The sequence below is a fragment of the Athene cunicularia genome (genome assembly GCF_003259725.1).
Source record: "Athene cunicularia isolate RWA chromosome 3 unlocalized genomic scaffold, athCun1 chr3_part1, whole genome shotgun sequence".
NCBI lineage: Eukaryota > Metazoa > Chordata > Aves > Strigiformes > Strigidae > Athene > Athene cunicularia.
The window spans coordinates 44,913,963-44,936,784 of record NW_020799097.1 but is presented as its reverse complement, the minus strand read 5'-3'; the positions used below and the strand labels follow the sequence as shown (position 1 = coordinate 44,936,784).

The following is a 22,822-nucleotide window of genomic DNA, read 5'->3' as shown; positions in this document are numbered from 1 at the left end:
GGGGCCTGCTCGCCGCGGAGCCCTGGCGGGAACCGGGCTGGAGTGCGAGAGCAGCCGGAGCCGCCCTGGCTCCCGCCGCCACCGCCGCGCCAGCCGGCCTCGCCTCGCCGTGACTTCCAAAGTGTTGGGGCTCTCCGGGCCGGGAGCCCCGTCCCGGTGACCGAGCCCGCGCTGCCGTGGTCTCAGGGGGCCGAGTGCGGGCAGTTGCGATCCCTGGGGTGCGATATATTTATCCCCAGTGGTAGGGCAGCCAGTGCTGAGCTGCCTTCAAATACCTCGTGCGTCGAGATTTAAATGTGTGCCCGTGATGTGCTAAATATAACGCAAAATTTGCAAGCCGCTGACAGTGGCTGCCAGCTACACAGCCAGTTCAGTTTGCTATAGGTAAAGGCCGATCTTAGTCCCTGCTATAATAGTTAGGCTTTTTTTCAGAAGTCTAACTTTGAAGACTAGTGAACATTTGCTTGGTAAGATTGTGTGTGGTTTGATTAAAGGTTGTTAGTCCTCTAGCCAGGACTTGCAACCTGTAGTCTGTACAGGAGTCACTCGACATGATGTTGACAAAGAGTTGTTGAAGTAATTTTCCCTTCCTTTAGTTTACAATGGATTTTGGATAAACAAGATCTGTTGAAGGAACGCCAGAAAGACTTGAAATTTCTGACTGAAGAAGAATATTGGAAGCTACAGATATTTTTTACTAATGGTAAAACTGTTTTATTTCTGCCATAAAATATGTACAGTATCTGCCATGTCTAAATGCAAGTATGAATTGCTTAGAGTATGTAATGTTTTCATTGTGACATTACATATACTTTCACAGCCTATTTTAACAAAGAACTGGAGTATCAGTAACACTGTTATTTGTTAGTTATATTAACAATTTTAGGAGAACTTACAGGCAAATTGGCTCCATATATACCTGTGATGGGATGAAACATAGTATGTTTTCTTATTTTTAAGAGGTTCTTAGCAAAAATAAAAGGAGGAGAAGCAAACAGAAGCTGTTGAGCTAGCATATTAAAGGCTCAGTGTCAAGCATTAGTATTCAGACTGGGCGTCTGATGGGCTTTTAGGCTGTGTAAGTATTTTAGCTGATCTGTGCAGTCCAGTTAAACTGCAAAGCTTGGAAATTTGTTATTTGTGTTCAGTTAACGTTCTTTGAAACCTGCACCACAGCCTGTGTCTTGCCTTGTGACTGGTTCCCCAGCACCCAGTGGCTCTCAAAATGTCCACAAGTTTCTGAGAGCTGTTGGCAGACAACCCGTTCTCCCAAAGAGTTTGGGGCTTGTTTATGAAGTTATCTAAGACTTACTTGATCCTGCAAAGCATTTAACCATATGAATGGCTTCACCGGAGCACATCAGATTATGCAAGCATTTAAACTCTTTTCTGTGCAGTTGTTCAGCATTTAAAAAAATCTCCCTAAGCTAAGGATGTTGTTAAGTAGTACTTTGCAGACAGCTCTTTAAATATTTTTCACAGCAGTCCTTTAAAGCACAGAATGTTTATTTTTTCAGCTATCTGGCCAGACTTGAGACAGAGATGTTAAGTGACTTTCCCAAAGCCACTGGAAGATCTTATGTCAGTGCTGGAATGATACCTGTGAAAGCTATTTATCCCAGCTTCTCTCTTAGCCTAGCTATTTTTATAATAATTGCATATGCTGCAGATCTGATTGCTGTGGATACATCCGTGTTATCACTTAGACGGCACCAGGAAATCAAGCTAGCAATGATTTACCTGTTTGATCAGTTCATGAAATTCCTTGAGATTAAAACAAAGTGTCATAGCTTCATAATGCAAACAGAAAAAATGGAGTACTGATACGTCTAAAACTGGATTTCTATGCTCATTTTTGCTCGTATTAATTTTGATTTTTTTAAACATTTTAAATGTTTCACTTAAATCTTTTGTTTACTCAAGAAAAATACTTACCAAGTAGGCAAGGTGGTTTCAGTTTGTGGTTTTCAGGGTCCTTTTCCTTGGTACTCCCAGCCTCCGCTGAAGGTACAGTGTGTGACCCGCGGCAGCTGGAGAACAGCTCTGCCAGAATCTCCCTCCCTCATGGGCTACAAACACAGCCTACCCTGGAGGAGGGAGTGGTGCTGGGCTTTCACCCTTTCTGTGGCAGAGACACCTTCATGGGGAGGACAGTCAGGCACTGCTCAGGCAGAGCTTCAAGCCCATGATATGTGTTGTATCATCACCTGCCTCTGAATAGGACCCTGCTTTGGGTTTTAGAGCATCCCCCTCTTCTCTCCCATCTCCTGCATTACTGGGGTGGGGATATGAGTCTTGGCTGTGGCTTGTCACATTCAGCATGTGTCTGTTGGAAAACAACTGCAGTAGATCAACTAATTGTATGGCCGTGTGCAACTATGCAGAATGTTAATACTGTAGAGAAGGAAAAATGGCATCTTTCACAACAGTTTGAAAAAGGAAATGGATGTTGATTTTTCTCTTTGGATCACCAAGTCTTAATAGAGTTTTTGGTTGAAAAATGCATTAATTGATTTCCCTTTCTGGTTTAGGGCAGAAGCTGTAATGTTTATGTTACAGGCTACTCAAGATATTCAGGTTTAAAACAATTTTAATTTAAAAAAACCTACTGAAACCACTTATTTTGTAAACAAAAGGGAATAAATAATCCAATAGCTTATTTTAAAATATTAAAAAAATTAATTACAAGTACTGGATGTTTTCCCAGCATATACAAGCTTCCATTTCATTAAGTCTCTCTAGGCTCTTGTCCATTTTTTTCTCTAAACCACACTTGAATTTTCTCTGACAGCAGATGGCCTAACTGTTCCTGAAAATCCCATGGGAGTGAGAAACATATTTGGAGAATTCTGTTTAGCTTAATATTTGAATTTTTCTGATGCCATAGTAGTAGGACAGCTTTGTAGCCCCATGATCAAATCAGAGGGAAAAATCTTGTCAAACCTCCCAAGATATGCTGATAAATATTTTAATATTTGTACAGACTGGGCTTAACCTTCTTTGTGGCAGTATTGCTTGTCCTACTGTCACTGTCAAGCTAGTCTCAGTTTGGCATTCTTCTCTTTAGGAAAAGAGTGGTATGACATGGACAGGGACTTCATGTTGCTTTGGGTAATCATAATAGGTAACAAATTAGTTACCCTTTCCTGTGGTGGAAAAAAAATGTTGCCAAGCATCAGTGCTGTGCAGTATAGTTTTCTCCTTTTCTCCTATGTTCTGCCCTTTTCTTGCCAACAGTGTCCTTGATATTTGTGTTTTATAATCCTGTGATGCTCATTAAAAGTGAGAGTAGGGTGTACCCTGGCTACTCCCAAGGGATACGGGATAAGACCATGGGGGGGAAAAAAGATATGCACTTCTGTGCTTAAGTAGAGACTAAGAATTTAGTGATGACTGATAACAGAATTGTTTGCTTTTTCCATCTGTGGTCACTTTCTTGACCTTACTGTACATATTTTAAATATATACTTAAGTGTATTTTAAATTACGGTTTTGGACATTTCTGGTGAGGGAGGAAACAAAGAAGGAGTCAACACAGCCGAGCCTTGCTCAGAATAATGGCTGTGAAGAAGTATGGGAAAAATAACAAGTAACAACCTTATGTTTCACTGTGCCATTCTCTGTATCCAACCCCTGCTCTTAATCCCAGTTCGATGCATCTAATTTGCTTGGCACCTTTCCTTTGCCTGGGAGGCCAAACAAGAGCTACCTGCACAGATGACACCAGGGTTGTTTCTTGGCCAACTGGCAGAGGACCACAGTGATGGAGCAGCTGACTGCATCCTCTGGTCTCCCACCCCTTCTCCCTAGACTAAATATGTCATTTTTTTTAACACCTGCTGCCTTTGCCAAATTTAATGACCATGTTTGTGTTGGCAGCTTTAGCTGTTTGAAAAAAAAACCCATTTTGCATGGCACTGAAAAGCCATAGACTTATATTTTAAGTGTTTGAATTTGTTTTGCTCTAAAATGGAATACGCAAGGTTTACCCTTCTGAGATTTGTGTTGTCATCTTCTTAAAGGTCATACTCACATTGTACACAGTGAAGTCAAGTTTCCTTTCCCTTTTTGAAGGTGTCCACAAGCTTCAGGATGCAGTGCTTCTTCACGTGCAGGTCTGTAGGTTTACAGCAACATGTTGTCTCACCAGAACAACGTATCTGAACTGAGAGAGAAGACAGTGCTGCTGCTCCTTAGAATCCCCAGCACTAGTCATGTTTTGAGATCCTTTGCTATTTGGTGTCAAATTGTTGTAAAAACTCAACTCAAGCTTTTGTTCATTTTTTTTAAGTTATCCAGGCTTTAGGTGAACATCTTAAATTAAGACAACAAGTTATTGCCACTGCTACAGTCTACTTCAAGAGATTCTATGCCAGGTAGGACTGTTTACTATGATGGTACAAGAATAAAACATTTGCTAGGCACATTTTGGTAGCCCTTATAAAATGCAGTTCTGTATTAAAAACAGTGCCACTTTTGTATTCTGGATGGTGTAAAGCTTTTATGCTAATAAAGTTAACTTAAGCTTTGCTTTTTCAAAAGGAAGTGTGGTGCTCTTAATAGATTAATCGTTCTACGTGTATGAAACAACATATTATAATTTTGTTATAACATTTCAGATATTCCCTAAAAAGTATAGATCCAGTATTAATGGCTCCTACGTGTGTGTTTTTGGCATCCAAAGTAGAGGTATGAAGTATTACAATTTTTTAATGTAAAATTATGTGATGTATGAGAGAGAGAAAACGTTTAGGACTTTTAAATTTTTTGTCATTCTTCATGCTTTGGGGGTTGAAACCTTCTCTTTTTTGTATAGATTTCTGTAGCACTTAAGAAAAGGAGATGGAGAACGCCTTCAAACATGTTATTTAGTATTTGATCTTTCTCAATGTTACTAACCCTGAAGGGCCTCTGAAAATTGGAAAGAGTATTTTAAATAGCTGTCTCACTGTGATACAGTGTTTACATATTTACATACACTATATCTTAAATTGTGCAGCGTCTCCTTTCTGGTGTGTTTTTCCTTATTCATGTTTACTCAAACTTTAAAGCATAATTTGAAAATTTTTTCCTAATTATCCTTTTCCCTTTCATATAGTGAGGGATTCTCAGAGTTTACCACACTTTCATTACTTGAATTAAAAGTATGTTGTAGCTCATACTCTGTCTTTGAGAAATTATCATAAGGAATTGACTCATTAGGGATAGTGGTGAGAAGGCTCCATGCCTCCATTAGTAGTCTACTTTGAATGTGACCAAGAGTTAGCATCAGCTGGGCACTGCTCTTAGTCCTCTCTAATGCAAGAAGTTTTTTGGCTGTTTGAGAGTGTCTGTGTAATGGAAAAAAAAACCCAAATTGGCCAATTTGTGATATGTCAGCACTAATGAATTTTACAGGAGAAACTCAAATACCTAGTGGATGGTAGAAACAGTCCTATTAATCCAGTGTCTACATGTAATACTGTTGTCTGTACAAATAGTGTGATACCTTTCAGTGTTTGGAAGAGATGAAAGAAAGGAGAAAGATGCAGAGTATTGGAAAGAGTATTTTTTTATCAGCCTGTTAATTAAGCCTTTAAGAAAGTACAGACATAGAGTGTATATATAAACAGCTGTACCTTGCATTTTAGAACAAATACTAGAAGTCTGTGCAGCCTTCCTTAACAGTAAAGCTTCTGCAACTTTATAGAGGGCAGCTGTAGCAGTAATGAATCAATTGTGCACTTCTCTGAAAGAACGCTGTATACAGAAAAAGTTCAGTATGCTGACTGTCTCAGCAGAGGAGCTAAGGCTTCATGGAAACAAAAAAGGTAGTGAATGACAGGTTTCTAAAGGCAGTTTTCTCTCCAAGTGGGTTAGGAAAAACCAACATACCTTCTTGAAGCTCTCTTGTCTATTTTATATGTAGAGTGTTAGCCAACTGAGCTTTTGTGGCTTTAGTACCTTTCATAAATGTTTACTGTTCCTCACAACTCAAACAACAAAGTAACTAATTAATGAAAAAACTCTTCACCTAAGAGTTTACACTGTTTACCAAAAAAAAAAAAAGGGGTGGGGGATAAGAAAGAAATACTGCATAAAGAAGCCCAGTTTAGTAAGAAGCTGTTATTTTAATTTGATAACAGTATGAGTATATGGTATTTCAGGTAGTTCACCTCATTTACCATTCTTTTTCTTCAGGAATTTGGTGTTGTTTCAAATACAAGGTTGATTTCTGCTGCTACTTCTGTATGTAAGTATCAGTGATTTTCATTATACTGTAGTTTGCTATCTCTATAGGGAGATCAAACATTTGTGGGTTTTGTTATTTGCTTGTTTTTAAAAGGTAGCTTTTTATCAATTTATGGAGGGGTTTGCATGTTGACTGCCAGGAGCCAGTTAAAGCCATTTAGAATAAATAATTTCAATTTCTAAATACAGAAACAGAAGGGTCCTTTCTGTATTATTTTTTGTTGATTCTGGTTGGAATTTATGCCAAGTATAAATAAAAACAAGTTAATAAAATTATCAAGGTTTATAAACAGTATCGAGTAGTAAATTGACTTCTGAACTCCTCAAAGATGGAATTGGAAACGTAGAGCTTTATGTGTCTGTTATAAAAGGTATGGCTCCACAGAAGTGCCTGTTTTCAGAATTTTTGGTAGGCTGTATATCTTCTATTTTTTTCCCCCATCATAAAATTAGTCTTTGCACAATATTTATTTCTGAAAATACATTTTATAACTAGTCACAAATAAATGCAATAAAATCACACTGTAGTTACTTAATTCTCTATCTGTCCCACTTGCCTTATATTTCCCAGTTCCTGTAACTTGCATCTCATCCTCCAAGGTCTTAGTGATGGCTTCCTTAACTGAATGCTAGACCCAGAAGGTCCAGCTGCTCTCAACAGTCAGTTGCTGGCTATGCTCTTCAAAATGTAGGTCATTGCTTTCAAAATCCCTCTTGGCTGTTGAGGGAACAGGTGACTGGCTGCATCTGTACCCTCCACATGCAGTCAGTATATCAGTCCACGGGGCTGGCTGTGTGTGACAGTTCCACCACCAAGAACTGAAATACATCTTGAACATCAGCATGACCAAGACCAGTACTGGATTTAGCAATAAGAGTTGCTCTTTTTACAGCAGTAGCATCATGAAGCACAGGTCTGTGTGGCAGTTTTGATGCATCAGTAAGTTAGATGGATTTTGGTAAATACGCAGTAGCTGATTTTACTTAGACTTCTAGTCCTGAGCTGTGCCATTTCTGAAAATCTCAAGTCTCAGAATCCTGCAGATGATTTCCTCCACAGTTCTCCCTTCAGACCTAGAACCCCTGCCTGCCCTGATAAGCGCTCTGTATTCCATGGAAGTGGGGACAAAAAGCAACAGGCTTTTTGTTAATGTCTTTTATTCCACCTGGTCTTCTTTTACCAGAGTTGCTTCAGTAGCACACAGCGGGTTTTTTGGAGGTCTTCATATCAAAGGAGAAAAAAGATGAATTGAGACAAGTGAAAGAAAGCTAACAAAAGGCATGATGCTGTAATGTTGGTTGAAAAGGTTTGTTTGCTTTTTGTTAGGTAGAAACATGAAGTTATTAACACATGCTTCCTTTGTAAGGAAGATAATCTCAGCCTGGTTTCTGGCAACTTCTTCAAAAGCTTTTCTCTCCATTTCCACAGCTCACTGAAAGGACGGTTCCATATGGTTGTGTCTGCAGCTTGCTTTGTGGGAAAGAAGTTTTGTTCCCCTATCTTCCTCCTCAAAATGATTTATTTTTTTACTATGGATCTCTTCAGTTTGCATGCTTCTTGAGAAACCTGCTTTATTCATTCTTTTCTTCCTTGAAGTAATTAAAATTTCCAACCAGTAGCCTAGTCTTACTGTCCTACAGCAAATTTTCTAGCAATGTCCACTGTAGGTCTAAGTGTTGAATTCTTTAGTCCACAAGACTGACCCTATCTTTTCATCAAAGTGAATGGCATACAGTTTCTGGAAGTAGTATCATTTCATACTATACCGTCTGTGATTCATATAAGGAATATTGTTAGCTTCTAGGATGTTAAATGTTACCTGTTTTCCTTGGAGGCCAGCAACTTAAAATAGATTTTTAAATGTTTCACTTGCACAAATCTCAAATCCACATCCTTAAGTTTTTCTTTGCTCAGCATTCTAATACAAGATCACTCTGGTTTTGGAACTTAACATAATTTTTAACAGTGCGCTATTTGTCCCTGTTCTCCTTGCATTAGGATAATTAAGTATCTAAATCAGGGATCATCATAAGCTAGAAAACAGGATATATTTGAACATTCTCATGGAGACAAGTGTCTTGAATCCTATCATATGCCTAAACAGATGTTTAGGTGTTTCTCTCTTGGAGAGAAACAGCCTTGAAATGTTTGATAATGCAGTGTGGTGAATTAACTTCTTGCTTTGAATTTGAGGCTGTTTTTCACATGTCCAAAATCTTTACATCATGGAAATACAGTATCTGTTGGCTGATCTCCCTCACCCTGCCTTTGGTCTTGTTTTTCTAAGACTCCATTATGTGCTTTAAAATCTTTCATGTTGAAGGATCAAGCCTGTGTAAAAAAATCCCATGTAAAAATTCCATTTGGATTTAGTGTTGGAACTGAGATATTGAAGAGATCATCAGATTTGGAGTGACATCAGTAGGTAGATAGCTCTGTGACTGATAACTTGTGAAAAGTCAGGTGCCATAAGCTGGTTGGTGGTTAACCGGAAGATTTAATAGTGTCCAAAGCAGCAGACAAGTATCTGGCTGAGTATCTCTGCAAATCTGGATTTCAGCTGTATTTCTCTTTCCCTTTCAGGATCTTAAATCTCATAACTTTTCTCTTTCAAATACAAACCTTCTGGACTGCAAGCAGTTGTGCTGCCAAATGGATTTGAAGGGCTATATACAGATTAATTAATAGAAAGTGAAAGAAGTAAAAGTATTAATTACAGAATTTTTAACATACTGATTTCTCTTTACTGTAGTGAAAACTAGGTTTTCGTATGCCTTTCCGAAGGAGTTTCCTTATAGGATGAATCATGTAAGTATGCTGTTCGAAATACAACTTGAGCAAATAATTTTTTGCAAGAAATCCTGTCTTTTAAATTCTGAGAAATATTTTTATACTCATATGTCAGGTTGCTCATAATTAGTTTTGGATAGATTATTGGGAAAGTTAAAAGTAATAAATCTTAAATAACCTCCTTTCTTTAAATTGTTGACAGGAATGCTGTAAAGAGAAGTGATGTGAGTGGGGACTGAAATAGTAATTTTTATGTAGTATGAGAAAAAAGGTTAGCTTTTTTTGAATGTTCTTGTTTACAAATATGTTGCTCCAGGGAAGGTAAATAGCCCTTGCACCTGGGATGCTTCAAAGCTTGTACACAGTAGCAGTTGGCTTACAGAAAGCAGTTTTATTTTTGCCTGTAAAATGTAATGGCTTTTGAAAAATAATTTTAATTTATTATTTAAAATATGGATTTACCAGTGGCTTTTCAAGGCATTCTCAGTCACAATGCTGAGATACTTTGTAGTTTTTATTGAAACCGGTTTTGACCTGTGCTGTACTATTTTGAAAGTTAAACATTATTTTTAGATTGACTGTGACAAATACTACTTTTCTGTTGGTTTGCTTTTCACCCAATCTAGAAAGCCAAATGATACATCAGAATATAAAATATATAAGGCCTTGCATAAAATGGCACCGCTGTTTTACAGATAAAAGCAAATGGAAACATATTTTGGGGTACTGCTTTCCTATAGCCAAAGAGTCTGGTCTTTTCTTTGATATCACTAATACATCACTGTCTCTATGGAACATGAGAACTGACTTAATTGCTACAATTGGACAGAATATTTCACATGAAATTAAATCTGAAAATGCTTTAAAAGGCCATTTGGCATGTTAGTGGCCTGATGAAGAGGCTCTAATTCTACAAAATGACTTATTTATTCCAATGTATAAATACCCTGGAAACAGTTTGCTGCTGCCAGGTGTTGAAACAAATCAGACAAGTACTGCCAGTGAAGTAGTTTTACATAGTAAACTTGATCCAAGATGTTTAAATGCATTGTTTGCATTTAATAGTAATAGTTTGATTTTTGTTTGGTTTTGTAGTTTCAGATTAAACGCTTTTAAGACTGTTGCAAGTATGTGTTGAAAATTCCGGTGCATTCATGGATGCCAGTTAATTCTTTCTGCTGTCTGAAATATGCTGCTGTTTAACTGTGATTTTACTTCTTTGCAGATACTAGAATGTGAATTCTATCTCTTAGAATTAATGGTAGGTGGGGTTTTTTGGTGGTTTGCTGCTTTTTTTTCCCTCCACTCCAGTTTTTGAATGATGTCTATGCAGGTCTAACATTAACATTTTCAGCAGAATGTCATAATTACTGTGCTGTCATCTAGGCTGAGTGAGGGCATTCTTACCTCCTTGTGTGGAAGCTGGACTTCTCAACAGAAAGGGCAGATTGTGGGAGTGGTGGGGCCAGGAGGAGTGTGTATGGCTCTGCATCCTAGTGGTTATAGCACTTTTGGGATGGGTAAAACATAAGTTCTGTGTCCAGAACTGCTTGTGATTTTAAAAGAAAGGTAACTGTGTATAAGTCCTGATGCAGAGACTAGGACGTCAGTATTCTGATTTCCCCAGCTAAATGGCCAGTCAAGAGCATGAAGAGTTGTCTTCTTTCTATGCCCTCTTCTTCTTTCCTGGAAGAATCTGGAGCTATGTAGCTTCAGCAGAAGGTGTGGGTAGTATCCCACTCATGCTAGTCTGTAACCTGATAATGAGAGTAATCTTCTAGAAAGTGAGATGTGAGTTTGAATCCTATGATGAAGAAACTGAAATCAGGGCCTCCCATTTTCTAAGATGGTGCTGTAACTGTTAGGCTGGTGGATGAAGGGAGCACAATGTGGTGTTTTCTTCCAGGCACATTCAAAGAAAGGAGCTGTTCCTGCTTTTTGTAAAAGTTGCTATCCCATTGCTGTGTTCTCTAGGGCAGCTGAAAGGATGCAGCCCAGGCTTCTTAGGGGGCTTCGGTAAAGTGGTGCCTAATTTCTGCATATTGTTTGGACTTGGATGGGTTAGGCACTGGGCTCGCTGTACTAGGGTAGTTCTGCTCAAGCACGGAGAAGAGAGAGAAACCAGGGAGGAGCCTAGTGAGTTAGGCAGCAACTGAGAAAGGATGTTTTGGGACCAGGACACAGAGGAGATCAGATCAAAGTTTTTGTTTGTGCTTACAGTTGTTATAACTCCTTTCTAGATAACCTGTTTAGATTTAGTCATTGATACCTCTGCTATACATGGCAGTAATTCCTGGGGTTTGTATATAGGAGTTTTATCACAAATAACTGCATTTACAAGAAGTTCCATTTTAGGGATTAACTTACTTTTCCAGTATGCTATGCAGTATATAGTACGTATAATAACTGTGGCTCACTTCAGTGTTCAGAACATGTAACTTAATGCAGCTTTTTTATGTAGTATCCGTACAGTTGGCTGCTTTCAGCAAGGTTATTCCTTCTTGTTTACACCAACCTGGGCCTGATAAAAGGGGATTTGAGAGCAGTGGATTTTTTTCTTTTTCTTTCTTTCTTTCCAAACCAGTGTCAATTATTTTGGCATGTTTCCATGTATGGTATTTAGTGACAGACTGTTTTCTGGCAGCGTTCTGTATTTCCAAGTGGGAATTACGGGTTTGTAAGCAAATGAGGTTTCAGTGTGCTGCAGATGTGGCTTTCTATGTCTCTTAAGGGAAGGACATTGACAGACTGGCAACCATGCTATGGAATGGTATTCTAGAGAGAGCACTGCCCTCGTTAGAGTAGGGTTAGGTGTCAGAATGCTACTTCAAAAAAATAGTCAGTCATTGACTTGTAAACCAAATGTTTTTAATATGAACTGACAACACATTCTGCATTGTAATCTAACTTTTATCCCGTTGACACTTTTCCTAGGACTGCTGTTTGATAGTATATCATCCTTACAGACCTTTGCTCCAATATGTGCAAGATATGGGCCAAGAAGACATGCTGCTACCTCTCGCATGGTAATGAAGGCAATGATTAGCAATAGTGCCTCCTTTCAACAAGAAAGCATTTAACGGTTATGCTTCAAAGGTGCTTAATCAAAAGCAGGCTTAGCCATATTTGAATACAAAGGGTGCCTTAGTTAACCTGTGCAGGTATATGTCCTAACTTAGATAATTCTGTCTTTAATCCTGTAATGATTTTACTTAGCAATGATCTAATTTTTATTTTTAGACTAGCTCTAATAGCAGAGTTTTTTCACTACTGAATGGTGACTGTCAGTAGAGGTAGTGTTTTTCTGTCAATGTTGGCTTTTTGCTGTGTCATAGGAGGTAGAAGCAGTATATAGAGGTTTTTAGCTGTGTAAGCAGAACTTATGTTCTTGAACTGTTTCTCAAGTATAGAAAGACAGTAAAAATGCTACTTGTATGCTTGCCCTTACTTATTTGTGAAACAGGGATAATTATTATATTGTGTACATCAACACCCTCTGCAGAAAGACATTTATGGCACTGTAATAATGCTTCCAAAGAAAGTGACTACAAAGGAAAAAATTAAATGTGTTAAGAGATTTTTACAAGGAAAGAGATCTCCTCCTTTGCTGTTTTGCCCTGCAGTCTCACTGCTTCTACCATCTGCAAAACTACAAAATATTTATAAACTGATGGCAGTTTTTGAAGTCATATAGTCTAAAAGTGAACAAAATGATGCTTACAAATTCTTTTTTGCACAGGAGGATAGTGAATGACACATATAGAACTGATCTTTGTCTGCTGTACCCTCCTTTCATGATAGCTCTAGGTAAGTAACACAAGCAATGTCACTTTAACTGGATGTATTCTGTATTCTGTGCACTGTCCCATCAACAGGCATTCCTTAGAGTGCACTCATAAGGTGCTTCAGTTTGTGTTTCATACAGTACTGACAGTGTAGCCTTGCAATTTAAGAAGTTTTGAAGAAAAATCAGATAATTAATCCCAAGCTTTCTCTGTTCAACTGTATAGTGTTTATAAAAAATAGAATGTTTCTGACTGTATCAAGTGGATCTTTGTTCAGTACTTGTGTCACCTGATCTTTGCAGCTTGCCTACACGTGGCCTGTGTTGTCCAGCAGAAGGATGCAAGGCAATGGTTTGCTGAGCTATCTGTTGATATGGAAAAGGTACTCTGTTTTTAATTCCCGACACCTGTTACGGACTGACCGGAAATGGTAGTTATGGTTATAAAACTACTGTCTTACATGTCTGTGGTACTGATTTGATCTTCATTCTGTGATCATGTTAGGTGCTGTCGCAATTAGGTAGATTTCTCGGGCAGGGAGACAATGTCAGGTCATTCTGGTTATCACCCTGCTCTGAACGTCAAGACAGAACCATTGCATAATGGCAAAGTGTTACTGGTGTTGCCATTTTTCAGATGGAAGTATAAAACAAATATCCTTTGAAATTTTTTTTCCAGGAAAAGACTTACCTGTGTTGTTCGTCATTTAAGATTGCCAGCACGTGTTTGACTTAAATTCCAGTGTGGGTGATATTCTGATTTGCCTTTCAGCATCATGCCTACACACTGTTCTCATTTTCTCCCTATGAATGTACATAGTAAGCAGAGTGTAAAACATTCTTGACACTTTCAGGATAATCAGGACTGTGACTTCAGTCAGTGTTAAACAGGGGGACTCCAAGATCATTCACTTGAGTTCCATGCTATTGCAAATTCTATGTCAAATAATCCCCTTCATAAATTTATCAGGTTCCAAGGTGCAGTTGTTCTCATACCAGTAAAGTTTTTCATCTTCGCTAGTTCCTTTTACTGTTTAGTTTTTTAACCTTTAGTAAGGTTGTTAAGGTTGACTCCTTTAACCTCCAGCAAGTGAGCCAAACTAATAATCATATTCCCGATCACACTGTTTCACTCTGCACATATTTTTCAGACTATCTTTTTCAAAACTGAGTGTCTGGAATTAAATAGCATATTATGGATGAGATGTACCATTGCCCTCTGTGCCATTGGTATTGTCTTTTATGCCACTGATGATATCCTGGCCCTATATTTGTATTCCAGGATTCATCTTTTTTAAGCACAGTGTGGATGCTATGCTGCATCAAGAGCTCTGCGAATTATGCATGTAAAATCAGGGTGGTAATAAATTGGCAGCAGAGGAGTACCAACGTATATTTGACAGATAAGGTTACCATAAGCTTGATACTGAACGTGTTTGAATATTTACATGTCTTGGTTCTCATGACAGTGATACAATCTAAGCTTGATTTTTTTAATATCAGCACCGTGGACCTCTTACCCAACTGTGACATTTGTTTCAAGGATATATATTGTTTTAGCACTTAATCAAAGTCCATGTGTTAAAAAGAAAAAAGAGGTCTACTTTATTAATTTAGAGAATGATGAAACAAATCCTAAACCAAACATTATGCACCTTTCATATAGAATATTGAACTAGAAAATCAATAGGAAATTAGGGTAGTTGATGTGCAGTAGATAGAACATTTCCAAACTGGTAGAGAATGCTTACGCTTCCAGAAGTGGAATATGAAATCTTAACAATTGTTATTACATGTATATAAGAATATAATAAGAGGTATTTAGACATTCCTTGGCTCTTTATTTCTTGACATGAAAGAATTCAGACCAGTATTTGTGGTTTGGGGCTTTTTTTTTCCTATGCTTTGCCTCTGATGTGTATAGGACATCGATAATCATCGTTACTACATCTAGCTGTAGTCATGCTGTCAGGTGTCCATTTTTTCCCAGTAGCATAGTTATAAGCTGTGGCAGTAGTTGCAAATAAATAAATAAAAAGCTATTTAGCTTGCAGGGGAGGAGAGATGGTATATACAATTGAATTGGAGGGAAAGTATTCTGTTGAGGCTTCCATTCACAATTAAATAAAAAAGCTAATTATAGAAATGGTTGGTTGCCAGACCAGATTAAATGTGAGACAGCTCAGTTTGTAATATGAAAATTGTACTGCTTAAATTCCTTTCAGGGCATGTTTAATTAATTACACACTTAAACCAACTATGACAAGATAAAATCACTGTTGTGTCTGACCTTAGGATCTCTTTTCTTTTTAATCAGATTTTAGAAATAATCAGGGTTATTCTGAAACTGTATGAGCAGTGGAAGAACTTTGATGAGAGGAAAGAGATGGCTACTATTCTTAGTAAAATGCCTAAACCAAAACCACCTCCAAACAGGTACTGTACTTCCTTAATATGCCTTTCATATGGAAAAACTGAACTACTATCTTAAGAATGAGTAAGTGTTTAATTTGAGGTATAGCCTATGTTTTTACAGTGCAGACCTCTCTATTACAAACAGACAGTCTTACTGTTCAGGAGCTACTGAGAAGCAAAACATTCATTGTTTTATGGAGAGCGTTAATGTGATTAGAATGTGATCAGTACAGCTCAGCAAATGTAAGGAACCGCACTGTGAGGCTCCATGGCTGGACCAGAGTCATTGGAACTGGGCCTGCTTGATGTCGTACTTAATTACTGTGATTGAGTATCACTGTTGGGAATCTGCACATGCAAATTCCTGAGACACACTTATGTCATGTGAACTTTGGAATGCTGACTTCAGAAGTAGATTCAGCAGGCAGCTGCATGGGGATATATTGAAATCATTATTAAAATAAACACACTGAAGTTATTTATGCATGCTAAGAATAACAACCTTTGCATTTTTTATGAAACTATTTGTGTATGTGTCGAGGTATTTTCTTTCAAAAGGTTTTTACTACTTTCAGAATACCATATTTTTTAATTTTAAAAAAATGTAACATGATGCTTCTTTTTTGAAGACACGTTTTTGTTTTGTTTTTTTCTTCCAAACAGTGAAGGAGAACAGGGTCCAAATGGTAGCCAGAACTCTAGTTATAGCCAATCTTAAGACATTCCAAAGAATTTCTCTATGGACCACTTTGACTCAAGACATCCTGGGATCTTTCCTGTGTTCATGAAATGGACAGAAGGTTTTCGTAACATCTCTGACAAAGAACTTGAAGAATAAATAGCTTGTTTGTGTCAAGCATTTTGAAAGCTTTTCCTCTAAAACCGCATCATTTTCTCTGACGCTGGAGCAAATGTACTAAGATTTTTTCAGTGTAAGGAATCAAATGTTAAACCAAGCTGCAAAAGATTAACACTATCCACTCAAAAGTTCATTATCGGTTTTGTTTGCTTTGATAAAATTGTAACTTGCCATTGAAGTGAACTATTTTAAAAGCAACAGTAACCTGAAGCCTGAGTGTAACTGTATTAATGACATGTCTTCATTTTGTTTGTGACTGAAGGAAGATAGTGCACTGTATGTTAAATCTATTCATTACCTTGAGTTTTGTTAATTTTTTTAACATAAATATGGATTCTGTAACAAGTAACAGCAATCCATCAGAAATAAAGCCTAGAAGAGCCTGCAAAGAATATTGTTACAGTTTGAATGAAAGCTGCAGGAAAGAAATTCAGTTCCTTTTTTGGATTAGAAAAATGCTGTTTTACTCAGTAGATGTACTTGGATGTTTTTGCCATGAAGCATAGTAGCCCAGCTTGCCAGAGAAGTGCAATATGTATAGTGATTCTGCAGTTTTCTTAAACATTTCAAGTGTTAGGAATTTTAAAAACCCAACATACTTTTTTTTTTTTTTGCAAGTAAATGTACTGTGTAGTACAATTGGAATATTTCATAGTCAAGTACAAATCTGGATATGATTGCTGGTTTTTATGGTGGATTTTCTGTTTGTACAAGAGATATACACTGTTAGTCTGCCTTCACTGTTAGTGTGAATTTGTGTGGTTCATTAGAGAGTTTATTTAAGAGGATCAAGCTTTTGGTGAGCTTCATACTGGCTAATTTTAATTGTGATATTAGGAGCAACTCTTTAGAATAACTGAAATGGGATTCCTTGGTTAACTATGTGCTGGAGAAAATGAGATTCCTTCAAACAGAAGGCCATATCCTGTGTTCCTTACTCAGGCAGATATCCCATTGAAGTCAGGAAGTGGCCTAAATTGAATTTCTTGATTTTTAGATAATTTTGTTTCTAAGTGAGTTCTGTACAACTTCATTTTGAATGATAATGCCAACTTGCCCAAGTATAAAAATTGAATGATAAAATGAAGTGCGGTAACATTGTTCATTTTTTTTCCTGAAGCAACACATTTCACTGGTTTGAAATATTGGAGGGAAATTCTTGAAAACCCATGCTCTATGATGCGTCTTTGTTCAAAAAATTGGCCCCTTACAAAACCCCTGTTTTTGCAAATACCTGTCTTTGTAATTGGCTGGTTATTCAGTGAAATATACCTGAAGTGTGTTTCTATGTAGCCCATTAGGCTACTAGCATTTATTTCTGTTCAGGTTATATTTGTAAAACATTACATCAACAAGCCCAAACCACTTTGGTGAAATAGATAGATTGAAAATATATACATTTTGGTCTTTGCTACTTTTGTTGCCATTTGATCCCTACCTTTTATAGACACTTGATTGAAGGAGTGGAATTTGGCCATTTGCCCTTGTTTTTTGAAGTCTAAAATGTGCTATTTGTAATGTGGACTTGGGGAATAGAAATAAATCAATGCAACTTGAACACTGTGTGGAGTTCTTAAACAGGAACTGTTATTTAGCTAAAACATCAGTCTTCTCACACCATATAATGTGCTAAAAAAGCTAATGTTTTGAAATTAGGGATTGCACACAATTAATGAAGAGTTCTGGCTGGGGTGATTAAAAGTTTTCTTGCTGCTCAGGAGTCCTTGCAGACTTTACTTCACACCTAAATTACCTGTGTGACCTAAACCTCACAGCTAAAATATCAGGCATTTCTTGGTGGTAAATAGAAGTATCTTAAGTCATTTCTCTACTGTGGAGGTGAGGGTAGTTTTACCAGCTCTGATTCTGATGTAAATGGTAAAAGGCAATAAAGTGCTGTTGAAGGAAACTGATTCAGTGATGACAGTTATAAAGAGAAGGATGTAAACTGAAACAGGAAATGGAACATAATGTGAATTGAACAGCTTTGCTATCAACCAGACAGAAAAAGTCACCTTTACTGTGCTTCATCTCAGGAGAGAAAGGCATAAAAATAAGGTATTTCATTAAAAGAGAATTAACTGAAAGTCTTCACAGATTATATGGTTACAGGTGACAGCAGAATGTCAAAGCAAGCACAGTCCATCTATGCCAAAAAGACTTAAGGAAAAACCTAAAAGGAAGCACACAAGTTACTTAACTCAAAAACCATGATTTGAAAAGCAAGTTATATCCACATAATGAAGATAGAGAGGAAGACACAGAAAGCATTATCAACTTTGACAAACTACAAATAGTTTGACAAACACCTTGCAAAAAACTATCAAGACTAATAAAAACTAATGAAAATAAAAAAGAGGTATACAGTGGCTCTCCTATTAAAAAAATCCACAGCTCTTCAGCTCAGAAAAGATAGCAGAGGTCTAGAAAAATCATGAGTGGTGTGAAGATTGATGAAGTGACAACTCTTCATCACTTCTGACAGAAGAAGCAGGAGCATTAATGAAAATAATACATGGCAAGTTGAGAAGCAGCAAAGGGAGAGAGAACTCAGTGCAGCCTGCTGTGACTGCTGGGAGTGTGTGTTGAAAATTTACAAATACACCAAGATATGCAAAGAACTCAGAGTTGCAAATTAGAATAATCTGGGGATTTTGTGTCACTACATACCCCGTTCTATGCTCTTCCCCAGATGTTTATTTCTGGTTGCTGCCAAACAAAATAATGGACTAGACAGATCTTGGTGTGACCCAGTGTAACTGTTGTTCATTTTTTGTGGCTGTGTAGTTTTAGACGTTCCCAACAACCTCTGAATTGCGATTAAGTTTAGCTGATTGGATCTCCTTGCTTTGTTCATTTGCATACTGGCTTGGTCAGTACAGCTAGGCATGATTAGTTACACATGTAACTAAATATTTTCAGCATGTCTCAAATTTTCCATACAATGTGACCTTAATGGTCTAGATCAAAAAGCATCATTAGTCCTGGTTGAGGCCTGGCACAACACAGCCAACAGTGGGCTTCAGTTGCCCCTTTTGAGTGTGTGCCCACAGCACTGTGAAACTGACAGTCTAGATCATGTTAAACAGACAAAACTAATAGATCATAGGATTTGGCTAAAGCCAACAAAACCAATGGCATCTTACTCCTCCTGATCTGGTCGGAAAAAGACCTTTCAAAAGTTAAGATAGTGAGAATTGCAGAGTAACTGATCACAAGGTAACACCCATACTCATCCTGGCATTTCATCTTCCTCCCATTAGTTCATCAGTTAAACTAAACCAGAAAGTTCTGGCTCTTAAATTGTTTGGGGTTTTTATGGATTGGAAATAAAGTATAGCAGTAAGACCACAAAAAAAAAAATCAGTATTTTGGAGAAAAATGCACTCATTACTCACTATTATGACCGCTACACTAAAGGGTCTCTGATTATTAGCAAAGACAAGACCAGAAACCCCTGTAAGATACACTGTCAGGGCAGATAACACAGATAGCTGTACCAACTACATGAGTTCTCTAGAAGCAAATGACTGCAGAGGGACTTACTAGAAATCAAATTCTAATACGATTAGTTACTTTTTCTTCTCTGTTCTCTAAACTCGAGGGGGTATATTTTTTAGGTCCTCTTCTCACCATGCAGACTGCACTGTCAGAATGAAAGAGCTAGAGGGTAAGTGCACATTACCTGCAAAACTGATTAAAGCAGAAATTTTAATTCCTTTTACAGATATCCTGCAGAGTTCTGAACTTCAGTGCTAGGACTTAGCAAATTTTCTGGAGGTGAAAGCACTTCACCTTTGCTAGTTCTAAACTGCTAATAGCATTAAAAGAACAAACAAAAAAATCCTTAAAATTATGACTGTGCAAATTTATAGGTGGGGATGGGATGGGTCAGTTTAAAGTTTAAGACACGCAAATTAACCTACATAAGTGAAGGGAGTTTAGTAGCTTTCTTGGCCACCGCAAATTTTACAGCATAAAATGATTACATCTCTGTATAATAGTAACTTCAAATATAGGCAAGTTATCACTTGATACTGAGGTGCTGAGGGAGCAGAAGTTGACCAAATGCTATAGCGTTTTCTGCTCAGAAGCGGGTCTGCATGTAAAAATGGATATACTTGTAAAATAGGGAATTGCACAATTTGAACACCGAGTATTCTAGCATCAGGTCAGTTTTCCTTCAATTTTCTGAGCAGTAGTGAACTTTTGGCCTTACAATCAGATACTACAAATCTAAAACTTTGTATTTGTACTCTTTGGTAACACAGCAACTATTTTAAAACTTCAGCTACACATGAAGTATAACAAATCCATGCGTAAGGCAGTTACCCCAATTCCATGAGGATATCTACAGTTTAACCATTCTAAACAAACTACCCAACACGGTTATTTGGGAAACAATAATTATATTTGTCCTATCATCATTAGTTTCATCATAAACTACCTCATACAAAAATCTTTGTAAACATAATAAGCACTTAGGTTCTCTTCACATATTTTCACCAAACAACACAGCCCAAAGTAAAGGTTGAACAATTTTAACGTGCTCTGTTCATGTCGTAATCTTTAGATACAATATAAACCAAGCAGTTGATAAGGGTGGCTATTTGAAGGTGAATGTCGGTTTACACAAGAAAACAGGAGTGGGCTGTATTCTGGAAGTGAAATGCACATAGTCTGAATGCTTAAACCTACAAAACATCCCAAACCCTTGATGGGGCAAGGGCTGGGGTAGTCATCTTCATTTTTCCTCTGGAGGTTCATGTTTTACCCAATCCTCAAAGCCACCAGCATATTGATGAACTCTGAAAATATACAGAAGATAGAATGTTAAGAAGGGCTTTTGAAAAAGGTGTGTGTCTAAGAGCACATGGCAAAAAAACTCCAAACCAAAACAAAAAAATCTGAGAAAAAAAAACATACAGAAATTCTCTGCAATCGAATACATTTGTACCTAGCTTCAATGAACTAGATCAACATTCCTTGTACTCTAATACTGCCGGCTTCCATGCAGTGTGTTCTGTAACTCTTTTCTTCCAAATGACACCATGCTGGAGATCAAACATCAAGCAAGTAGTATCAGCTGGATCAATGAAACATTTTGCTACTTCTTTATTTAAAATGAAAAATCAGACTTACTGCAGTGGGAGATTTACATCTTACTATGTCTAATACTTCAGATGTCATCGACTAAATGCAGCACACAGATCTTTTCCTTGCAAACCTGCATGATCTGACATAAGCCTGCACAAAACTAAACTCTGGGAAACGAAAACCCACCATGCAAAACAATACTGACTCCAATTAGTCAGCATGGAAAACAGGTAATGGAGGATATTTCACACTTATTAAAACAATGTATTTATAAAACAAGAACGTGGTTCCATACTTTTGACTAGAATTAGCAGGGATATTCCAGTTCATGAATTGCAGTTCAGCGAAAACATAAGCAACCAACCAATTTTTAAAATACTATCTGCAGTCTTCAATCCAGCGAGGCACCTTCTGGCATGCATGTAACAATTCTGCCAACCAAATGCTGGTTTTGCCTTCACTCTATCAATATAATTGTCTTTTTAGCTATTGCCTTCACTGCTTTAATCCTGGCAAACCCAATGCTTTACTGAAAGTGAAGGTGTACTTTGTCAACAGTGAACTGTAATTTAACAAAGGGTGTGGTTTCATAAACTACTTAAGAACCTACTTATACCAAAGCAAGCAGTTCTCCACCTTTCCAATCATCCTGTGTCACAGGACTAGAGCTTATGAAGCTGTACAAGGAAGCAATATCTTGGCGAGGGAGCCCTAGGATGCAGAAGGACCCTCCAGTGGCAGCATGTGTCACCTGTGCAGAGCTGCTGAAAGGTTGTTTCACAGGGTGATACACCTCACTTTGCTGTAACACCCAATGGTGTCTTTCAAGGTTCAGTGGAGACAAGAGGACGTGTCTAACTCAAATATCCGTCATTTTGCTCATACTCCACATTAAATTTTTACCCTTGCCCACGAGAAGTTGAGCATGAGTTCTGCTTCGCGGTGGGTTGCCACCTGAATCCCACCCTTATACACACGTGTCATACCTGCTGAAACCCAAGGATGTGGCAAAAGCAAGTGCTTGTTTACTTCTTTTTCCAGCCAAACAGGAAAAAACCACAGGGTCTGACTTGGATGGCATCTTTTGGTTGTACTGCTCCTTGAACTCCGCTGGGTCCATCTGTAGAGCTTCCACTAATTCACCCACTGGGAAATACATAAAAGCCTCATTTATTCTCTATCCACAGACAAGTTTACACTGTAAGGCTTCCAGTTCCTCTTGGAGGAAAAGTTTAGCCTCACAGCATACTAACAGAGCTGTCTACCACAGCTCTAGTATTTTTGCTCAGTCACTGCCACTTGTCCACAGACTTGACCATCAAGTCTCCACGTTAACAACTTACGAGGTATGTTGACAGACGCCGGGATTTTTCCAAATCTGCCGATCTCCCACCTCTCCCGCACGTCTATGTGGAGGACGTTGGTCTTCTTCAAGTCTTTGAGCTCTCGGTAGGAAAGGCTCGGCACTTCGCCGGCGCAGAGGCCACGGCTGCTGGCACCCGCCGCCCCGGGACCTGACAGAGAGGCGCAGCCCATGAGCCCGGAGCCGGCCGCCGCTCTCCCGGCCTCTCGGGGAGCGCCAGCGCCCCCAGTAACGTTTAATATAGTCACACGGGACACCCCCGGGCGCCAGCAAACCCCATCC

General features: G+C 38.1%; 2 protein-coding genes across 4 annotated transcripts; one reads left to right on the top strand and one right to left on the bottom strand.

Annotated features, from left to right (window-relative positions):
• Positions 1-26: 26 nt before the first annotated feature.
• On the top strand, positions 27-17,638 carry CCNC (cyclin C). Of its 3 annotated transcripts, XM_026844811.1 has the most exons (12): positions 27-467; positions 597-703; positions 4,292-4,376; positions 4,620-4,689; positions 6,181-6,232; positions 8,985-9,040; positions 10,248-10,283; positions 11,957-12,048; positions 12,762-12,829; positions 13,110-13,189; positions 15,124-15,242; positions 15,885-17,638. In XM_026844811.1, the coding sequence occupies exons 4-12, from the start codon at positions 4,651-4,653 to the stop codon at positions 15,937-15,939; spliced, it is 597 nt and encodes a 198-aa protein (XP_026700612.1). In that variant the 5' UTR covers positions 27-467; positions 597-703; positions 4,292-4,376; positions 4,620-4,650; the 3' UTR covers positions 15,940-17,638. The 3 variants fall into 3 exon arrangements, with proteins under 3 accessions (XP_026700612.1, XP_026700613.1, XP_026700614.1); XM_026844812.1 differs by lacking the exon at positions 4,292-4,376; XM_026844813.1 differs by lacking the exons at positions 4,292-4,376; positions 4,620-4,689 and having other exon boundaries at positions 29-467.
• A 2,834-nt stretch (positions 17,639-20,472) lies between these two features.
• TSTD3 (thiosulfate sulfurtransferase like domain containing 3) lies at positions 20,473-22,816 on the bottom strand. Its single transcript, XM_026845202.1, has 3 exons — positions 22,521-22,816; positions 22,164-22,323; positions 20,473-20,888 (listed from the first exon to the last, which is right to left on the bottom strand). Exons 1-3 carry the CDS (start codon positions 22,711-22,713, stop codon positions 20,825-20,827), a joined length of 417 nt encoding a protein of 138 aa, XP_026701003.1. The 5' UTR covers positions 22,714-22,816; the 3' UTR covers positions 20,473-20,824.
• Positions 22,817-22,822: the final 6 nt, after the last annotated feature.

Bases quoted from the DNA above. Each gene is read 5' to 3' on its own strand.
- TSTD3 (XM_026845202.1), bottom strand. From the start codon at position 22,713: ATGGGCTGCGCCTCTCTGTCAGGTCCCGGGGCGGCGGGTGCCAGCAGC. The intron at 22,324-22,520 runs GTAAGTTGTTAA...TGTATTTCCCAG, and splicing joins GGCGTCTGTCAACATACCTC to TGGGTGAATTAGTGGAAGCT. The intron at 20,889-22,163 runs GTATGACACGTG...GTATATTTTCAG, and splicing joins ACATCCTTGGGTTTCAGCAG to AGTTCATCAATATGCTGGTG.
- CCNC (XM_026844812.1), top strand. From the start codon at position 4,651: ATGGCTCCTACGTGTGTGTTTTTGGCATCCAAAGTAGAG. The intron at 6,233-8,984 runs GTAAGTATCAGT...TCTTTACTGTAG, and splicing joins TTCTGCTGCTACTTCTGTAT to TGAAAACTAGGTTTTCGTAT. The intron at 12,830-13,109 runs GTAAGTAACACA...TGATCTTTGCAG, and splicing joins TCCTTTCATGATAGCTCTAG to CTTGCCTACACGTGGCCTGT.